The sequence below is a fragment of the Pan paniscus genome, chromosome 20 (assembly GCF_029289425.2).
Source record: "Pan paniscus chromosome 20, NHGRI_mPanPan1-v2.0_pri, whole genome shotgun sequence".
NCBI lineage: Eukaryota > Metazoa > Chordata > Mammalia > Primates > Hominidae > Pan > Pan paniscus.
In genome coordinates, this window is record NC_073269.2 from 44,911,891 (window position 1) to 44,929,345 (window position 17,455).

Genomic DNA, 17,455 nt, shown 5'->3' on the forward strand with positions numbered 1-17,455 from the left:
GCGGCTGCTGCTAGAGCCTTTCCCTTTACCGCACCCAAGGAGCTGGAGCGACAACAACGACGTCGTTTCCGTTTCCACCACCTCTTCCTGTTCCCGTCCTCGAGGACGCCGTGCCGGGCCAGTGTTAGCCTCCATCCCTGGTTGTGGAAGGCGACAGAAGTCATGGCGATGTTTGAGCAGATGAGAGCCAACGTGGGCAAGTTGCTCAAGGGTATCGACAGGTCTGAGCCCGGTCGGAGGAAGCGCTCTGGCCAAGCGGGGCGGAGGAGAGGGTTTTCCGGAGACAGCAAGGGGTGTTCAGGGTCCTGGGCTTGCCGCGGGGTGGGGTTTCTCTATCCTCCTGGAGGAGGAGATGCTTAAAGAAACGGCACTGAGCTGGGGGTAGTGGCTCACGCCTGTGATCCTAGCACTTTGGGAGGCCGAGGTAGGTGGGTCGCCTGAGCCCAGGAGTTAGAGACCAGCCTGGGCAACAGCCAAACCCCGTCTCTAAAAGAAAGAAACAAAAGCACTGCAAAGGCCTAGAAGCGAGAGAATCTTGGTACCACTCAGTCTCTTCGTAAATTGCCTTAAGGTTTCCTTCTCTGCTCCGCCTCCTTTGAGTGCCTCTTAATCTCTCCCTTCTCTGCTCTTTAAGTCATTCATTCTCCACACGTTTACTGAAATAAACTGTCAGTGCTAGGCAATGCTGGGAACCACAGGCGAATCAGACAGCGGCAGATCATGCCTTCACGGTCTGAGTTCCCTTTCCATAAGGGAGACAAACCTGACAGCAGACAGCGATAGCCGGGAGAGGTTAGAACTGAAATGGGGGAAGCAAAGGCCAGAGTGTTCAGGTGGACATGGAGGAAGTAGGCAGCGAGGTAGGCAGGAGAGGATGGGGCTGGATCAGGGTGGAGGCCTGAGCAGGGGAGGAAGGGGTGAGTAGCAGAGACATTCAGGAGGCCAGGTGTACAAGCTGCAGTGATTGACTGGCTCAGAGGTTGAGGAGGCATCCTAGGGAAGAGCCAGGGCTCCAGTGGAGTTTAGAGCTTAGGCGAGAGGTCTGGGATAAGAATAAGTTTTACTAGAGATTATACTGGACATAATTCACTACCTGGATAGAGCAAGTGGCCAGTGCCAGATTTAGAGGGGAAGGGCGGGAGGAGCAGGTTACAGTGGCCCCTTGCTCCATAAGGTGGCTGGCCTCAGCTTCTGTCTCCTCTGTGCTCACCTATCTTGATTCTCCTTTAGGTACAATCCTGAGAACCTGGCCACCCTGGAGCGCTATGTAGAGACGCAGGCCAAGGAAAATGCCTATGATCTGGAAGCCAACCTGGCTGTCCTGAAGCTGTAAGTGTCTAGCTCTCTGTCTACACTCCCATTGCAGCAACTAGCAGGGTGCCACTCCCAGTACAGGGCAAGGGGGTGGCTGGTAGTATCCTGCACAATGCAGCATCTCTTGGTGTGCAAGACTAGGAAGCCAAGGAAGTTGGGACAGGAGGAGGGATGGTTTTTGAAAAATCAATTGCCGGGCGCGGTGACTCACGCCTGTTATCCCAGCACTTTGGGAGGATGAGGCAGGCGGATCACCTGAGGTAGAGAGTTTGAGACCAGCCTGGCCAACACGGAGAAACCCCATCTTTACTAAAAAATACAAAATTAGCCGGGCGTGGTGCCACATGCCTGTAATCCCAGCTACTCGGGAGGCTGAGGCAGGAGAATTGCTTGAACCCAGGAGGCGGAGATTGTGGTGAACCAAGATCGCGCCATTGCACTCCAGCCTGGGCAACAAGAGCGAAACTCCGTCTCAAAAATAATAATAAAAAATCAATTAGGGTGGCCGCAGGGGCTCATGCCTGTAATCCCAGCACTTTGGGAGGCTGAGGCGAGAGACTCACTTGAGCCAAAGAGTTCGAGACCATCCATGGCAACATAGCGAGACCCGACTCTATAAAAAAATTTAAAAATTAATGTAGCGGTATGTGGCTGTAGTTCCAGCTACTTGAGAGGCTGAGGTGGAAGGATCGCTTAAGCCTGGAAGATTGAGGTGCAGTGAGCCATGATAGTGCCACTGCACTCCAGCCTGGGGGACAGAGTGAGACCCCTCTTTTAAAAAAAAAAAAAAAAAAAGAATTACCAATTTGGGTGACATGGCACAACCCTGTCTCTACAAAAATTAGCTGGGCCCAGTGGCGCATGGCTGTAGTCCCAGCTCCTTGGGAGGCTGAGGCAGGAGAATTTTTTGAGCCTGGGAGGCAGAGGTTGCAGTGAGCCAAGATCATACCACTGCACTCCAGCTTGGGCGACAGAGTGAGACCCTGTCTCAAAAATAAAGGTTAATTACAGAACACATGTACAGGCTAATACATTAAGCAAACATGTAGTTTAACAAATCATTATAAATGAAAGCCTACATAATCACCATTTATGTTGCAAAGTTATTGCTAGCACCACAGGCTCTTTGCCCCCTATGCTCTATGCCAACCAATTCCCCTGCTCCCCCATGCTCTCATGGCCTGGCTTTATGTGATGGTTTACTATGCATGCATACATCTGGCTCAGCTCAGCTCAGGTTTCCCTGCTTTGAACTTGATACAGATGGAGTGCATACAGCACAAACTCTTCTGCATTTGCCATTTGCTACTCAGCACTGGGTTTGTGAGATCTATCCAGTGTTTTTTGTTTTTTTGTTTTGTTTTTGATATGGCTGCAGTTTGTTGTCGTGGATGTATAGCTCTCCACTGTGTCACTTGTGTGACTGTCCTAATGATCTCTTCTGGCTCTTGATGGACATGTGGGTTCTTCGTGCCTTTTTTTTTTTTTTTTTTTTTTTGGAGACAGGATCTTCTTCTGTTGCCCAGGCTGGAGTACAGTGGCACAGTCATGGCTCACTGCAGCCTTAGCCTTCTGGACTCAAGTGATTCTCCCGCCTCAGCCTCCTGGATAGCTGGGACTACAGTCATGTACCACCATGCCCAGCTAATTTTACTTGGGTGCTTTCTTTCTTTCCTTTTTTTTTTTTTTTTTGAGACAGGGTCTCACCTTCTTGCCCAGGCTAGAGTGCCTTGGCGTGATCTCATGATCTCAACTCAGTGCATCCTTTGCCTCCCAGGTTCATGTAATCCTCCTGCCTCGGCCTCCTAAGTAGCTGTGACTAGAGGTACGTATCGGGGGGCCTGCCCCGATAATCACGTAGGTTCTTTTCTATATTCCTAAGCGTCGGCTGGCTTGAGAAATAGAAGGACAGAGTACAAAAGAGAGAAATTTTAAAGCTGGGCGTCCGGGGGAGACATCACACATTGGTAGGATCCGTGATGCCTCACAAGCCACAAAAACCAGCAAGTTTTTATTAGGGATTTTCAAAAGGGGAGGAAGTGTGCGAATAGGTGTGGGCGACAGACATCAAGTACTTAACAGGGTAATAGAATATCACAAGGCAAGTGGAGGCAGGGCGAGATCACAGGACCACAGGACCAAAGCGAAATTAAAATTGCTAATGAAGTTTTGGGCACCACTGTCATTGATAACATCTTATCAGGAGACAGGGATTTGAGATCAACCGGTCTGACCAAAATTTATTGGGCGGGAATTTCCTCTTCCTAATAAGCCTGGGAGCACTATGGGAGACGAGTTTATTTCACCTCTGCAATCTCGACTATAAGAGACAGGTACGCCCCAGGGGGGGCCAGTTCAAAGACCTACCCCTAGGTGCGCATTCTCTTTCTCAGGGACGTTCCATGCTGAGAAAAAGAATTCAGCGATATTTCTCCCATTTGCTTTTGAAAGAAGAGAAATATGGCTCTGTTCTGCCCGGCTCACTGGCAGTCAGAGTTTAAGGTTCTCTCTCTCATTCCCTGAACAATTGCTGTTATCCTGTTCTTTTTCCAGGGTGCCCACATTTCATATTGCTCAAACACACATGTTGTACAATTTTTGTAGTTAACGCAATTATTACAGGGTCCTGGAACAATATACATCCTCCTCAACTGACAGGATTAAGAGATTAAAGTAAAGACAGGCATAGGAAATCACAAGGGTATTGATTGGGGAAGTGATAAGTGTCCATGAAATCTTTACAATTTATGTTTAGAGACTGCAGTAAAGACAGGCATAAGAAATTACAAAAGTATTAATTTGGGGAACTAATAAATGTCCATAAAATCTTCACAATCCACGTTCTTCTGTCATGGCTTCAGCCGGTCCCTCTGTTTGGGGTCCCTGACTTCCCGCAACAGGTACGCACCACCATACCCAGCTAATTTTTGTATTTTTAGTAGAGACGGGGTTTTGCCATGTTAGCCAGGCTCGTCTCGAACTCCTGACCTCAGGTGATCCACCCACCTTGGCCTCCCAAAGTGCTGGGATTACAGGCGTGAGCCACTGCACCCAGCCTAATTTTTGTATTTTTAGTAGAGACGGGGCTTTGTCATGTTGGCCAGGCTGGTCTCGAACTCCTGATCTCAGGTGATCCGCCCATCTCGGCCTCCCAAAGTGCTGGGATTACAGGCTTGAGCCACCCACCTACCCACCCCCCCGCCACCTTCTGTTGTCCTCTTTTGCAAGGGAGGAAACTGTCAGCCCCTCAGTTTCCTTTCTCTGCTCCTCAGCCTTTCAGTGCCTCTTAATCTCTCTCTTCTCTGCTCCTCGTGTCATAAATAAGCAGTCCAAGGTCACTCAGCAGGGAAGTTTAAACCGAGGCAGTCTGGCTCTGGTTCCTTAGCCACTACTCCAGACCACTGCTGCTGTTCTCATTTGTTTATAAATCACTTAGCAGTGTCTGCCCCATTGGGTAGTTGTGAGCATTAACTGTCCCTGTTCACAGAGGAGAAAAGTAGGCTCAGGGAGGTGAAGGTTACACAGCTGGGAAGCACTGGGACTGGGATTGGAACCCAGGCATGTCCAATTCCCAAACTCCAGAATAAAGCAGCTGCCTGGCACCTGGTGAGGACTGGGGACTTGGAGGTGCCACTGTGGCCACGTCTCTTGTTCTTTTTCTTAGGTACCAGTTCAACCCAGCCTTCTTTCAGACCACGGTCACCGCCCAGATCCTGCTGAAGGCCCTCACCAACTTGCCGCACACAGACTTCACCCTGTGCAAGTGCATGATCGACCAGGCACATGTATCCTTCCAGCACTGGGGCCGGGGGGTGTGTGGGAAGGGGTCAGAGTCAAGGTGCATGAATTCCCAGGGAGATGGTCTGTGGGTGTATCCACAAACAACAAGTGCCTGCTCTGGTCCGGCGTGGCAAGGTGCTGGACCGTGCTGGGACACTGGTGACTGAGACAGTCCTGGGCCCTGTCTTCACAAAGTTGTCGCAGTCCAGTGAAGAGTCAGTGATAGACTGGAGTGGTCAGGGTTGGGTTACAAGAGTCACAGCAGCCGGGCACAATGACTCACGCCTCTAATCCCGGCACTTTGAGAGGTCAAGGTGGGTGGATCACCTGAGGTCAGGAGTTCGAGACCAGCCTGGCCAACATGGCGAAACCCCATCTCTATTAAAATACAAAAAATTAGCCAGGCACAGTGGCACACACCTATAGTCCCAGCTACTCAGGAGGCTGAGGCAGGAGGATCACTTGAAGCTGGGAGGTGGAGGTTGCAGTGAGCCGAGATTGCGCCACTGCACTCCACCCTGGGTGACACAGTGAGACTCTGTCTCAAAAAAAAAAGAGAAGAGCCAGAGCAGGCACCTGACCATTTGGGTGGGGGAATATGTGGACATGAACACAGCCATCTGTATTTACATTCTATAGAACAATGTCTGGAAAGGTGGAAAGGTACCCAAGAATTGCAAATGACTGGTACCTCCCAGGAAGGATGGCTGTGAGACAGGGGAGGGAATACCTATTTTGCCACTGTTCACTCTTCTGTATTTTTAACTAGAAACTGTATAAACCAGGGCCTCCTGGAGGAGGGAACATCTAAAACATAATGAGTTAGGTGAAGGGGTAGGCAAAGGTGATCCAGGCAGAGAGGACACTCATGGGCTAAAGGAAGCAGAGCTCAGTGCTGTCTTTCAGGAATGGTAGAGGAAGCCTGACATAGGAATGATTTAAGGTGGGGTTTTTTGTTGTTGTTGTTTTATTTTATTTATTTATTTATTTTTTTGAGACGGAGCCTTGCTCTGTCACCCAGTCTGGAGTGCAGTGGTGTGATCTCGGCTTCCTGCAACTTCCACCTCCCAGGTTCAAGCTATTCTCCTGTCTCAGCCTCCTGAGCAGCTGGGACCACAGGTGCATGCATGCTACCACGCCCAGCTAATTTTTGTATTTTTAGTAGAGACGGGGTTTTGCTATGTTGGCCAGGCTGCTCTCGAACTCCTGACCTCAGGTGATCCACCCGCCTCAGCCTCCCAAAGTGATAGGATTACAGATGTGAGCCACCGTGCCCAGCCTATAGGTTTTATTTTATTAGTAATAATAGTAGATTTTTTTGGTTAATATTTTCTTTTTTTTTTTTTTTGAGATGGAGTCTTGCTCTGTCATCCAGGCTGGAGTGCAAAGGCGTGATCTTGGCTCACTACAACCTCCTCCTCCCGGGTTCAAGTGATTCTCCTGCCTCAGCCTCCCAAGTAGCTGGGACTATAGGCACGTGCCACCACACCCAGCTGCTTTTCGTATGTTTAGTAGAGATGGGGTTTCGCTATGTTGGCCAGGCTGGTGTCGAACTCCTGACCTCAGGTGATCCACCCGCCTTGGCCTCCCAAAGTGCCAGGATTACAGGCGTGAGCCACCAGGACTGGCATGTCATTTCTCATCTTTTGCCATTACAAACAGTCCTGCAGCCAACATCCTTTCTCCTGCATACACCTGCAGGAGAAATTAGCTGGCTTCCTTTTCCAGCTGTTTTTCTGAGCTGAAGCTTTGGAAGAAAGCAGCCAGAAGAAGGTAGGTGGGGAGGGGTGATCTGGGGCCCAACCTTACGCTCCGAGGCCAGTTTTCCTTAATGCTTCCTCCTCCCAGCAAGAAGAACGGCCAATCCGACAGATTTTGTACCTCGGGGACCTGCTGGAGACCTGCCATTTCCAGGCCTTCTGGGTAACTTCCCTGGGGTCCAGGGGCAGGGGAGATGGCAGGGCCATGTGGAGCTGAGTGCTAAAAGTAACAACGGTGCACACTGACTGGCTTCCTGCTTTGGCGGTGGGCCCAGTGCTCCGCATGTGTGTGTTTGTGGAATTATCATCCTCTCGCGGAGCAGGTACTCACAGGTCATCCCCGTGCCCACAGGCTGAGGCCGACCCTTTCCCCTCTCTCCCGTCTTTCCGTTGAGCCCTCTAGTACACACCGTTGATCAGAAGTCCTCCAGTGGCTGGGTGTAGTGACTCACCCCCGTGATTCCAGTACTTGTGGAGGCCAAGGTGGGAGGATTGCTTGAGGCCAGGAGTTCCAGACCAGCCTGAGCAACATAGTGAAACCTCATCTCTACAAAATTGAAAATTGACTGGGTGTGGTGGCATGTGCCTGTACTCCCAGCTACCCAGGAGGCTAAGGTGGGAGGATCGCTTGAGGCTGCGAGTGAGCCGTGATCACACCACTGCACTCCAGCCTGTGTAACAGAGCAAGACCCTGTCTCAAGAAAGAGAAATTCTCCGTCTCTTCCACCTGTCTGACATGCTCTGCCCTTCTTGCTCTAACTGGAACCTGGCCCCCCACTTCTGCAGCCCCCTAAGTGGGAGGCTAGATCACCTCCTGGCTCCTATCTCTTCTGATACCCTCAGTCTTTTTTGTTGTTTTTTGTTTGTTTGTTTGTTTTTTGGTTTTTTTGAGATGGAGTCTCATGCCGTTGCCTAGGCTGTAGTACAGTGGCACGATCTTGGCTCACTGCAACCTCTGCCTCCCGGGTTCAAGTGATTCTCCTGTCTCCCGAGTAGCTAGTACTACATACAGGCACACGCCATCATGCCCAACTAAATTTTATATGTATTTTTTATTTTATTTTGTTTTATTTTTGAGACAGAGTCTCAGTCTTGCCCAGGCTGGAGTGCAGTGGCGCGATCTTGGCTTACTGCAACTGCCGCCTCCCGAGTTCAACTGATTCTCGTGCCTCAGCCTCCTAAGTGGCTGGGGTTACAGGCATGTGCCATCACACTGGCTAATTTTTGTATTTTTAGTAGAGACGGGGTTTTGCCATGTTGTCCAGGCTGGTCTTGAATTCCTGACCTCAGGTGATCTGCCTGCCTCAGCCTCCCAAAGTGCTGGGATTATAGGCGTGAACCACCACGCCGGGCCAGAAACCCCCAGTTTTGAAGTGTGTGTGTCATCACTTCCTGCCCGGTATCAGTCCCTCTGGTGACTGCTCTTTGTTTCTTGAAGAATTCAGCCCCTGGCTGGCCACGGTGGCTCAACGCCTGTAATCCCAGCACTTTAGGAGGCTGAGGCAGGTGGATCACCTGAGGTTGGGAGTTCGAGACCAGCCTGACCAACGTGGAGAAATACTGTCTTAACTAAAAATACAAAATTAGCTGGGTGAGGTGGCACATGCCTGTAATCCTAGCTACTCGGGAGGCTGAGGCAGGAGAATCACTTGAACCCGGTGGGTTCAACCTCACCCAGAGGTTATGGTGAGCTGAGATCACGCCGTTGCACTCCAGCCTGGGTGACAGAGTGAGACTCCGTCTCAAAAAAAAAAAAAATTCAGCTCCTTCTCACTGGCGCTCTCTACCACTCCTGCCCTAATTCTTAGACGCTTAGAAAGTAACACAGAGGATCCTTTGACCACCCAGACCTCTGGGTCCCTTGCTCTCTTGGCCAGCTATCTTGTGCTACACCTGACCTCAGCCCTTCTCTTCCAATCATACCCCAGGCCAGTTCTCTGCACATTAGACCTCTGAGGCATTTATTTTCTTTCCTTTTTTTTTTTTTTGTTTGAGACCATGTCTCGCTGTGTCACCCAGGCTGGAATGCAGTGGCACAATCTCAACTCACTGCAACCTCCGCCTGCTGGGTTCAAGCAATTTTTCTGTCTCAGCCTCCCAGGTAGCTGGGACTACAGGCATGCACCACCCCGCCGGCTAATTTTTGTATTTTTAGTAGAGACGGGGTTTCACCATGTTGGCCAGGCTGGTCTCGAACTACTGACCTCAAGTGATCTGCCCGCCTTGGCCTTCCAAAGTGCTGGGACTACAGGTGTCAGCCACCACGCCCGGCCCTCTGAGGCATTTTTTAAAATTAATACTGATACTTGGGTCCTCCCTCACAGAGTCTGATGTAATTGCTTCAGTGTAGCCTAGGCCTTGGGATTTTAAAAGGTTACCCTGGGTGATTTGGACATCTGGCCAATGTTGGGAGCCACTGCCGTCACCAATAATGGCTCCCCTCCTCCCTCTGTGAGTTTCCAGCATCTTCATTCTCTGACCGCTTCCTCCTAGCTTCTCAGCTCACCCCCACAGGGTCTCCATCCCCACATTCTTGGGCCTGACCATTAGCTCCAACCCTCTTTCTCTGCAGGCTTCTCTGTTCCGCTTCCTTCTCTTAAATCGCATGTGCTGGCTGGGCATGGTGGCTCACACCTGTAATCCCAGCACTTTGGGAGGCCGAGGTGGACGGATCGCCTGAGGTCAGGAGTTCGAGACCAGCCTGACCAACGTGGAGAAACCCCATCTCTACTAAAAATACAAAGTTGGCTGGGCGTGGTGGCGCATGCCTGTAATCCCAGCTACTCGGGAGGCTGAGGCAGGAGAATTGCTTGAACCTGGGAGGCGGAGATTGCAGTGAGCCGAGATCATGCCATTGCACTCCAGTCTGAACAAGAGCGAAACTCCATCTCAAAAAAAAAAAAAAAGAAAAAATGTCGCATGTGCCTCCCCTGTCCCCAGCTGCAGCTACGGTCTTGCTTCCTTCCCCAACTCCTGGAGGTTTCCTCATGCTTTATCTGTCTCCCTTTCTTCTCACCTCAACTTATGATCTGGCTTCTTGTCTCGGGAGAAAATGGAAGCAGCCACTGTAGAAATTGCACCTGTTCCTATCCCAGACCCTGACATTTTATGTGCTGCTGACTGCATACTTTTTTTTTTTAATTCTTAAACATTTTATTTTTTATTCAAGTAAGAAATTATTGATTAGCTTCAGTTAATCCCACAAAGAAAATGATCAAATGCTTAAAATAATAGAGTTTACTAGTTCTACAACTGTTCTCACTAGCAAACTAGCAAATGAGATGTGTTGGAGATCTTAGACCTATTCCATGGAACAGATAGACAGGTTTTTTTTGTTTGTTTGTTTTGTTTTGTTTTGTTTTGTTTTGTTTTTTGAGACAGGGTCTCACTCTGTCGCCCAGGCCGCAGTGCAGTGATGCAAACACAGCTCACTGCAGCTTTGACCTCCCAGGCTCAAGTGATCCCCGCACTTCAGCCTCCTGAGTAGCTGGGACTACAGGCCCACGCCACCACGCCTGGCTAATTTTTGTATTTGTAGTGGAGGTTGGATTTCGCCATGTTGACCAGGCTGGTCTTGAACTTCTGGCCTCAAGTGATCCTCCTGCCTCGCCTCCCAAAGTGCTGGGATTACAGGTTGAGCCACCACGCCCGGCCACAAATCTGGATTTCTGCCCACCTCACTGGCTACACCTTCCCGGCATCCATGTGGGGGATTCCCTCCCTTTTGTTGGAGAGAACCTATACCACAGAGCTAACCTTTGAGCAGAAATCTGAAGGAGGTGAGGGTGGTAGCCATAGAGGAGAATTCCACACACAGGCCCTGAGGTGGGCGGGTGTCTGGCGGGTTTGGGGAGCAGCAGGGAAGCCCCTGTGGCTGGAGCAGGGTGAGTGAGGAGCGAGTAGGTGGAGGTGAGGGCACAGAGGTGACAGGCAGATTCTCTGTGGCCTAATGGGCTATGGTAGGAAAATTGGCCTTTTCTCTGAGTGAGACAGAAGCAAGGGGAGGTGGCTGAATACACTTAGCCAATATGTGTCTGCCCCCTTTCTCAGGGCTCTGGTTTCTGCCTGCCAGGTTCAAGCCTCACCTCCAGGGTTTTGGGAAAATCATGTAGCTGCCCTGGTCTCCTCATCTCTAAAATGGATATAACTTACATCACATGGCTACACTTAGAAGAATGGCTATAGCATGTGGGGTCAGTGCTCAAAGTGGTAGCTGCTTTTTTTTTTTTTCTGAGATGGAGTATGGCTCTGTTGCCCAGGCTAGAGTGCAGTGATATGATCTTGGCTCGCTGCAACCTCTGCCTCCCAGGTTCAAGTGATTCTTCTGCCTCATCTTCCCAAGTGGCTGGGATTACAGATTTCAGGCATCCACCACCACACCCGGTTTAATTATTTATTTATTTATTTTATTTTTATTTATTTATTTTTTGAGATGGAGTCTCGCGCTGTCGCCCAGGCTGGAGTTCAGTGGCGCAATCTCAGCTCACTGCAACCTCTGCCTCCTGGGTTCAAGTGATTCTTCTGCCTCAGCATCCCGAGTAGCTGGGTCTGCAGGCACATGCCACCACACCTGGCTAATTTTTTGTATTTTTAGTAGAGACGAGGTTTCACCATGTTAGCCGGGATGGTCTCGATCTCCTGACCTCATGATCGCCCGTCTCAGCCTCCCCAAGTGCTGGGATTACAGGTTTGAGCCACCACGCCCAGCCAGCCTAATTTCTGTTTTTTGTTTGTTTGTTTGTTTTTTGTTTTGTTTTGAGACAGAGCCTCCCTCTGTCGCCCAGTCTGGAATGCAATGGTGTGATCTCGGCTCACCACAACCTCCATCTCCTGGGTTCAAGTGATTCTCCTGCTTCAGCCTCCTCAGTAGTTGGGATTACAGGAATGTGCCACCACGCCCTGCTAATTTTGTAATTTTAGTAGAGTCAGGGTTTCTCCATGTTGGTCAGGCTGGTCTCGAACTCCCAACCTCAGGTGATCCGCCCGCCTCAGCCTCCCAAAGTGCTGGGATTACAGCCATGAGCCACTGTGCCTGGCTAATTTCTTTATTTTTAGTAGAGACAGGGTTTCACCCTGTTGGCCAGAGTAGTCTCGAACTCCTGACCTCAAGTGATCCACCCACCTCAGCCTCCCAAAGTGCTGGGATTATAGGTGTGAGCCACCACACATGGCCTGGTAGCTGCTATTCTTGTTAACATTACTGAAGGGGTGGGTTGCCCCTCCACACCTGGGAGTGTTTCTCGTTAGGTGGAATGAGAGACTTGGAAAAGAGACACAGAGACAAAGTATAGAGAAAGAGAAAAGGGGGCCCACGGGACCGCGTTCAGCACACGGAGGATCCCACCGGCCTCTGAGTTCCCTTAGTATTTATTGATCATTATTGGGTGTTTCTCGGAGAGGGGGATGTGGCAGGGTCATAGGATAATAGTGGAGAGAAGGTCAGCAGGTAAACACGTGAACAAAGGTCTCTGCATCATAAACAAGGTAAAGAATTAAGTGCTTTGCTTTTGATGTGCATACACATAAACTTCTCAATGCCTTGAAGAGCAATATTGCTGCCCGCATGTCCCACCTCCAGCCCTAAGGCGGTTTCCCCCATCTCAGTAGATGGAAGATACAATCGGGTTTTACACGAGACATTCCATTGCCCAGGGACAGGCAGGAGACAGATGCCTTCCTCTTGTCTCAACTGCAAAGAGGCGTTCCTTCCTCTTTTACTAATCCTCCTCAGCACAGACCCTTTACGGGTGTCGGGCTGGGGGACTGTCAGGTCTTTCCCTTCCCACGAGGCCATATTTCAGACTATCACATGGGGAGAAACCTTGGACAATACCTGGCTTTCCTAGGCAGAGGTCCCTGCAGTCTTCCGCAGTGTTTGTGTCCCTGGGTACTTGAGATTAGGGAGTGGTGATGACTCTTAAGGAGCCTGCTGCCTTCAAGCATCTGTTTAACAAAGCACATCCTGCACAGCCCTTAATCCATTTAACCCTGAGTTGACACAGCACATGTCTCAGAGAGCACGGGGTTGGGGGTAAGGTTATAGATTAACAGCATCTCAAGGCAGAAGAATTTTTCTTAGTACAGAATAAAATGGAGTCTCCTGTGTCTACTTCTTTCTACACAGACACAGTAACAATCTGATCTTTCTTTTCCCCACACATTACTGATATGAACGTTGTTGATAGGTAAGATTACCAGTGTAGGCTGGCAGTGGTGGCTCACCCCTGTAATCCCAACGCTTTGAGAGGCCAACGTGGGCAGATCACTTGAGCCCAGGAGTTTGAGATCAGCGTGGGCAATATAGTGAGACCTCGTCTATGTAACAACAGCAGCAACAAAATCTTAGCACTTCGGGGGGCTGAGGCAGGAAGATCACTTGAGCCCAGAAATTCAAGACCAGCCTGGGCAACGTAGTGAGACCCCATCTCTATAAATAAATACAAATAAAAGCAAATAATTTAAAAGAATAAACATTGTGAACATCAATTCCCATCACAGCAAGCCCTGGATGAAAACATGGACCTCTTGGAAGGTATAACTGGCTTTGAAGACTCTGTCCGAAAGTGTAAGTCCCTCTCTGAGGCTGGGCTCCCCAAGGGGAAGGGGTAGGGAGTGGCAGCCAGGTCCTGGGGGACAGCTGCTCACCGGTTTTGTCTCTGACCTCCACAGTTATCTGCCATGTTGTGGGTATCACTTACCAGCACATTGACCGCTGGCTGCTGGCCGAGATGCTCGGGGATCTGTCGGGTAACGCCCTCTGGGTCCTGGTGCACATCTGGGAGGTTGGGGGTGGCTAGGGCAGTGGACCTCAGTCAGCTCCTCCAACGGGCCTGTCTGGGTCTCATCAGATCAGCATGGAAGGCCCAGCCCAAGGAGGAAATAAGAACTTGGTATAAGACAGTCTCTGCCTTGAGGGAGATCCTATGCCATTTGCTCATTTATTTTGCATTAATTGAGTGCCTACCGTGTGTCAGTGTGCTAAACTGGGCGTGCAGCAGTAAACAAAGTGGGATGGCTCCAATTCATTCTCATGGAGGTAGCAAAGCACATGGCGACATGGAGGTGTCCAGTGGTGATTCCTGTCATGAAGGAAAGCAAGACAGCTCACAGACCAGCAGCATCTGAGCCCTTACCTCCGTAGAGAGAGGCCCATGGCCTGAGGTAGTGCAGAGGAGGATAGTAGAACAGGGCCCTGACTTGTAACGTTCATGGGTAGCCAGGGTGTATGTGGCCAGAGCAGAGTAAGCATGGGTGAAAGTAGAGAGCTGGGGGTTGGAGGGGCATCTCCAGGTCATGTGGGGCCTCGGGAGGACCTTGTCCTTTCCCCTGACTGAGAAGGAGCCACCGGAGGGCTCTGAGCAGGGTAGGGCTCTGATCAGATGGATATTTTTTAAAGATCCCCCCCAAAAACAAAAAAAGAAAAAATAACTTATTTGCTTACTTTTGTAAAAAGAAACGTAGAAAAGGAAGTCAAGAAACTAAGGAAGGCCGGGCGCGGTGGCTCGCACCTGTAATCCAGCACTTTGGGAGGCCGAGGTGGGTGGATCATCTGTGGTCAGGAGTTCGAGACCAGCCTGCCCAACATGGTAAAACCCCCTCTCTACTAAAAATACAAAAAATTGCTGGGTGTGGTGGCGTGCACCTGTAATCCCAGCTACTTGGGAGGCTGAGGCAGGAGAATTGCTTCAACGCAGGAGGCGGAGGTTGCAGTGAGCTGAGATCGCACCATTGCACTGGTGATAAGATGGAAACTCCATCTAAAAAAAAAAAGAAACTAAGGAAGGCCACGTGTGATGGCTCATACCAGTGAGGGAGGCAGATCACGTGAGGTCAGGAGTTCAAGACCAGCCTGGCCAACATGGTGAAACCCCGTCTCTACTAAAAATACAAAAATTAGCTGGACGTGTTGGCATGTGCCTGTAATCCCAGCTATTCGGGAGGCTGAGGCAGGAGAATTGCTTGAACCTGGGAGGCGGAGGTTGCAGTGAGCCGAGATTGCGCCATTGCACTCCAGCCTGAGCAACAAGAGCAAAAACTCCGTCTCAAAAAAAAAAAAAGTGTATTGTTTCTGGTAATGGTCATGTCATAATTTTGCAACCGTTTCATATAGGTTGTGGGAAAAGGTAGATAAATACGCTGCTGTTGTTAGGAACCAAAATTTGCCCAGGGAGAGAAAAGAGAGGAATAGAAATTAAGGCAGAAGCCCCACGGTGAGGCTGAAAGAGCTCACAGGCTCCCTCTGGCGGCCATTCAGAGAATGACCCGTGGAAGGGCAGGGACGGAAGCAAGGAGACCAGGCCAGCTGCTGCTGTCCAGGAGATGTCAGTGGGCAAGGGGGGCTGCCCTGGCTTCCTGAGCCATGACTCTGTTGCCTCTCAGTCCCCTGGAACTGTGGGATCAGGCTGACTGAAGCCCCTCGCTGCCCCTGTCACCTGCAGACAGCCAGCTAAAGGTGTGGATGAGCAAATACGGCTGGAGTGCCGACGAGTCGGGGCAGATCTTCATCTGTAGCCAAGAAGAGAGCATTAAACCCAAGAACATTGTGGAGAAGATTGACTTTGACAGTGAGTGGTGACCCACGGCCTCGGGCTTTGGGGCTAAGGGGGTGCCCCTCAAGGGAGGCCGAGGCAGGGGCCCAGAGGACCTGGGTAGATCTGCTTGTGTTCTGGGCTGGGAAGTCTGCACCTGCCAGATTCCATTCACCTTGTGTCTCGGGGCTCCCGCCCAGGAGGAATAGCGGGGAGCTGGGTGATCTTCCCTGGAACTTCTAGGCCCTGTGTCCTGCCCCATAGCACTCAGCAAGACTTCCTGGGGCCCAGCGGGGCCTCACAGGGGGTCTCTGCACCCTTATTTGTCCCTGAGGCCTGTCTCGTTGGCCATCTTTTATTCTTGGGGTGCCCAAGCCTCATGTGCAGACTTGGAATCCGGTGAACAGTAGGAATCTTGATTCTCTAGTTTGGGTGATTCCACATTTTTGTGCCTCAGTTTTCTCATCTAAAAAATGGGGACGACTGCAACAGTAACTATGATAAACACTGTGTAGGTCCTTACACTTACATCATTTGATCCTCAGTTGCTAAATGATATAAATAGTATCATACCTACCTCATGGCATCATAAGTGTGAATGCATGTATAACACTTAGCAAAGAGCTAAGTGACCACACAGTTCATTAAATGTTCATTATGACCATCGTCTACACACATGTAACTAACACAGGCTCAACTGCTTGCTCAACTAAAAAGATTGCAGTGGCTACTCCGGCAGCGGGGGCTGCTTCACTGCCGCTCATCATGGCACTGAGCAGATGTCCTGGAGCCAGGGAGAAAGGCACAGGCGGGCTGCTGCCTTCATCCCGGGTCTCCCCCACCCGCTTGAGTGTGATTCAGGTGTTTTAAAGATGTGTTTGGTACAACGTGGTTTCTTAACACAAACCAGCTAATTTTGTACCTAACTGGGGAACAGCATTGAGCAGGCAGCCATCTGCGCACTTGCAGCCCGTGGTATCTCACCTCTAAACGCCGCGTGACTGCTGTGTCAGGGTTCTCAGTGAGAACTCCAGCAAAAGATTCTGTAGTGAGGAAAGGGCCTCCTTTCTTCTCCCCTTTGGCTTCTGTCGCCCCACCCCACCTTCCTGACCTTTTAGGTCACAGGTGGAGAGGGCAGTGCTGAGTCAACAAGGAAAAGAAGGAGGAAGGTGTGAATCTCAGGGAAGTAGGAGCCCAGCCCTGCCGGGGGAGTAGACGGGAGGGTTCCCTCTGTCTCAGTTCTGGCTCCATTGCTCTGTGTCCTGGGTCAAACAGGATAGGTTCAAAATACTCAGGAGGCTGAGGCAGGAGAATCACTTGAACCCGGAAGGTGGAGGTTGCAGTGAGCCAAGATCGCTCCACTGCACTCCAGCCTGGGCAACAGAATGAGACTGTGTCTCAAAAAAAAACTTAAGAGTATCCTGCAAATAGTACATAGTAAATATTATCATGTAGGTAATTACAAACAACACTTCCTTGGCACTTTGTTCTAAGCACCTCGTTTGGTCCTACAATCCTATAAGGTAGGTGCTTCTTAAAGATAGGAAGGTAGGTGATGCTCAGAGATGTTCAGTAACTTGTCCAAGTGACCCAGCTGTTAATTGGCAGAGCTGGGATTTGAACCTAGCCCTCCTTGCTTCAGAGTCCATCTTTTGAAAATACTGCACCAAACTGCCTTTGTGATGGTAACCGGGGCCTGGAAGGAGTTTATGATCTCCCCCTAAAGAATTGTGGGTGCTGTAGCAGGTGGCTGGAGGTTTGTCTCCCTCCCTTCTCACCTTCAGTCTGGTCTCTCCTTCCCCACAGGTGTGTCCAGCATCATGGCCTCCTCCCAGTAACTTCAGGTGTTTAATAAAGATGTGTTGACTCAGCCCTACTGTCTCCTCCCTGGCTTCCTGCCTCTGCCCCTTGCCCACCAGAGGGAGCTCAGGAGCAGGCCTCTGCTCTGGGTTGGCCCCCCCACCGTACCCCCAGCCCCCACCACACCACACCCCATGGCGGGGTTTCCGCCTCCTTTTTCCCCTGCTTCGACTTCCTCCCTTGCCCCACCCTACCTTCCTGACCTTTTAGGTC

At 50.5% G+C, this 17,455-nt stretch overlaps 1 protein-coding gene across 2 annotated transcripts; it reads left to right on the top strand.

Moving 5' to 3' along the window:
• Positions 1–89: 89 nt before the first annotated feature.
• EIF3K (eukaryotic translation initiation factor 3 subunit K) lies at positions 90–17,253 on the top strand. Of its 2 annotated transcripts, XM_008964670.4 has the most exons (8): positions 90–221; positions 1,231–1,329; positions 4,979–5,099; positions 6,943–7,017; positions 13,353–13,419; positions 13,524–13,601; positions 15,293–15,418; positions 17,189–17,253. In XM_008964670.4, the coding sequence occupies exons 1-8, from the start codon at positions 163–165 to the stop codon at positions 17,218–17,220; spliced, it is 657 nt and encodes a 218-aa protein (XP_008962918.1). In that variant the 5' UTR covers positions 90–162; the 3' UTR covers positions 17,221–17,253. The 2 variants fall into 2 exon arrangements, with proteins under 2 accessions (XP_008962918.1, XP_008962920.1); XM_008964672.4 differs by lacking the exon at positions 13,524–13,601.
• Positions 17,254–17,455: the final 202 nt, after the last annotated feature.

Coding starts and splice junctions, on each gene's coding strand:
- EIF3K (XM_008964670.4), top strand. CDS start 163: ATGGCGATGTTTGAGCAGATGAGAGCCAACGTGGGCAAGTTGCTCAAG. Junction 222..1,230: donor TTGCTCAAGGGTATCGACAG/GTCTGAGCCCGG, acceptor ATTCTCCTTTAG/GTACAATCCTGAGAACCTGG. Junction 13,420..13,523: donor TGAAGACTCTGTCCGAAAGT/GTAAGTCCCTCT, acceptor TGACCTCCACAG/TTATCTGCCATGTTGTGGGT.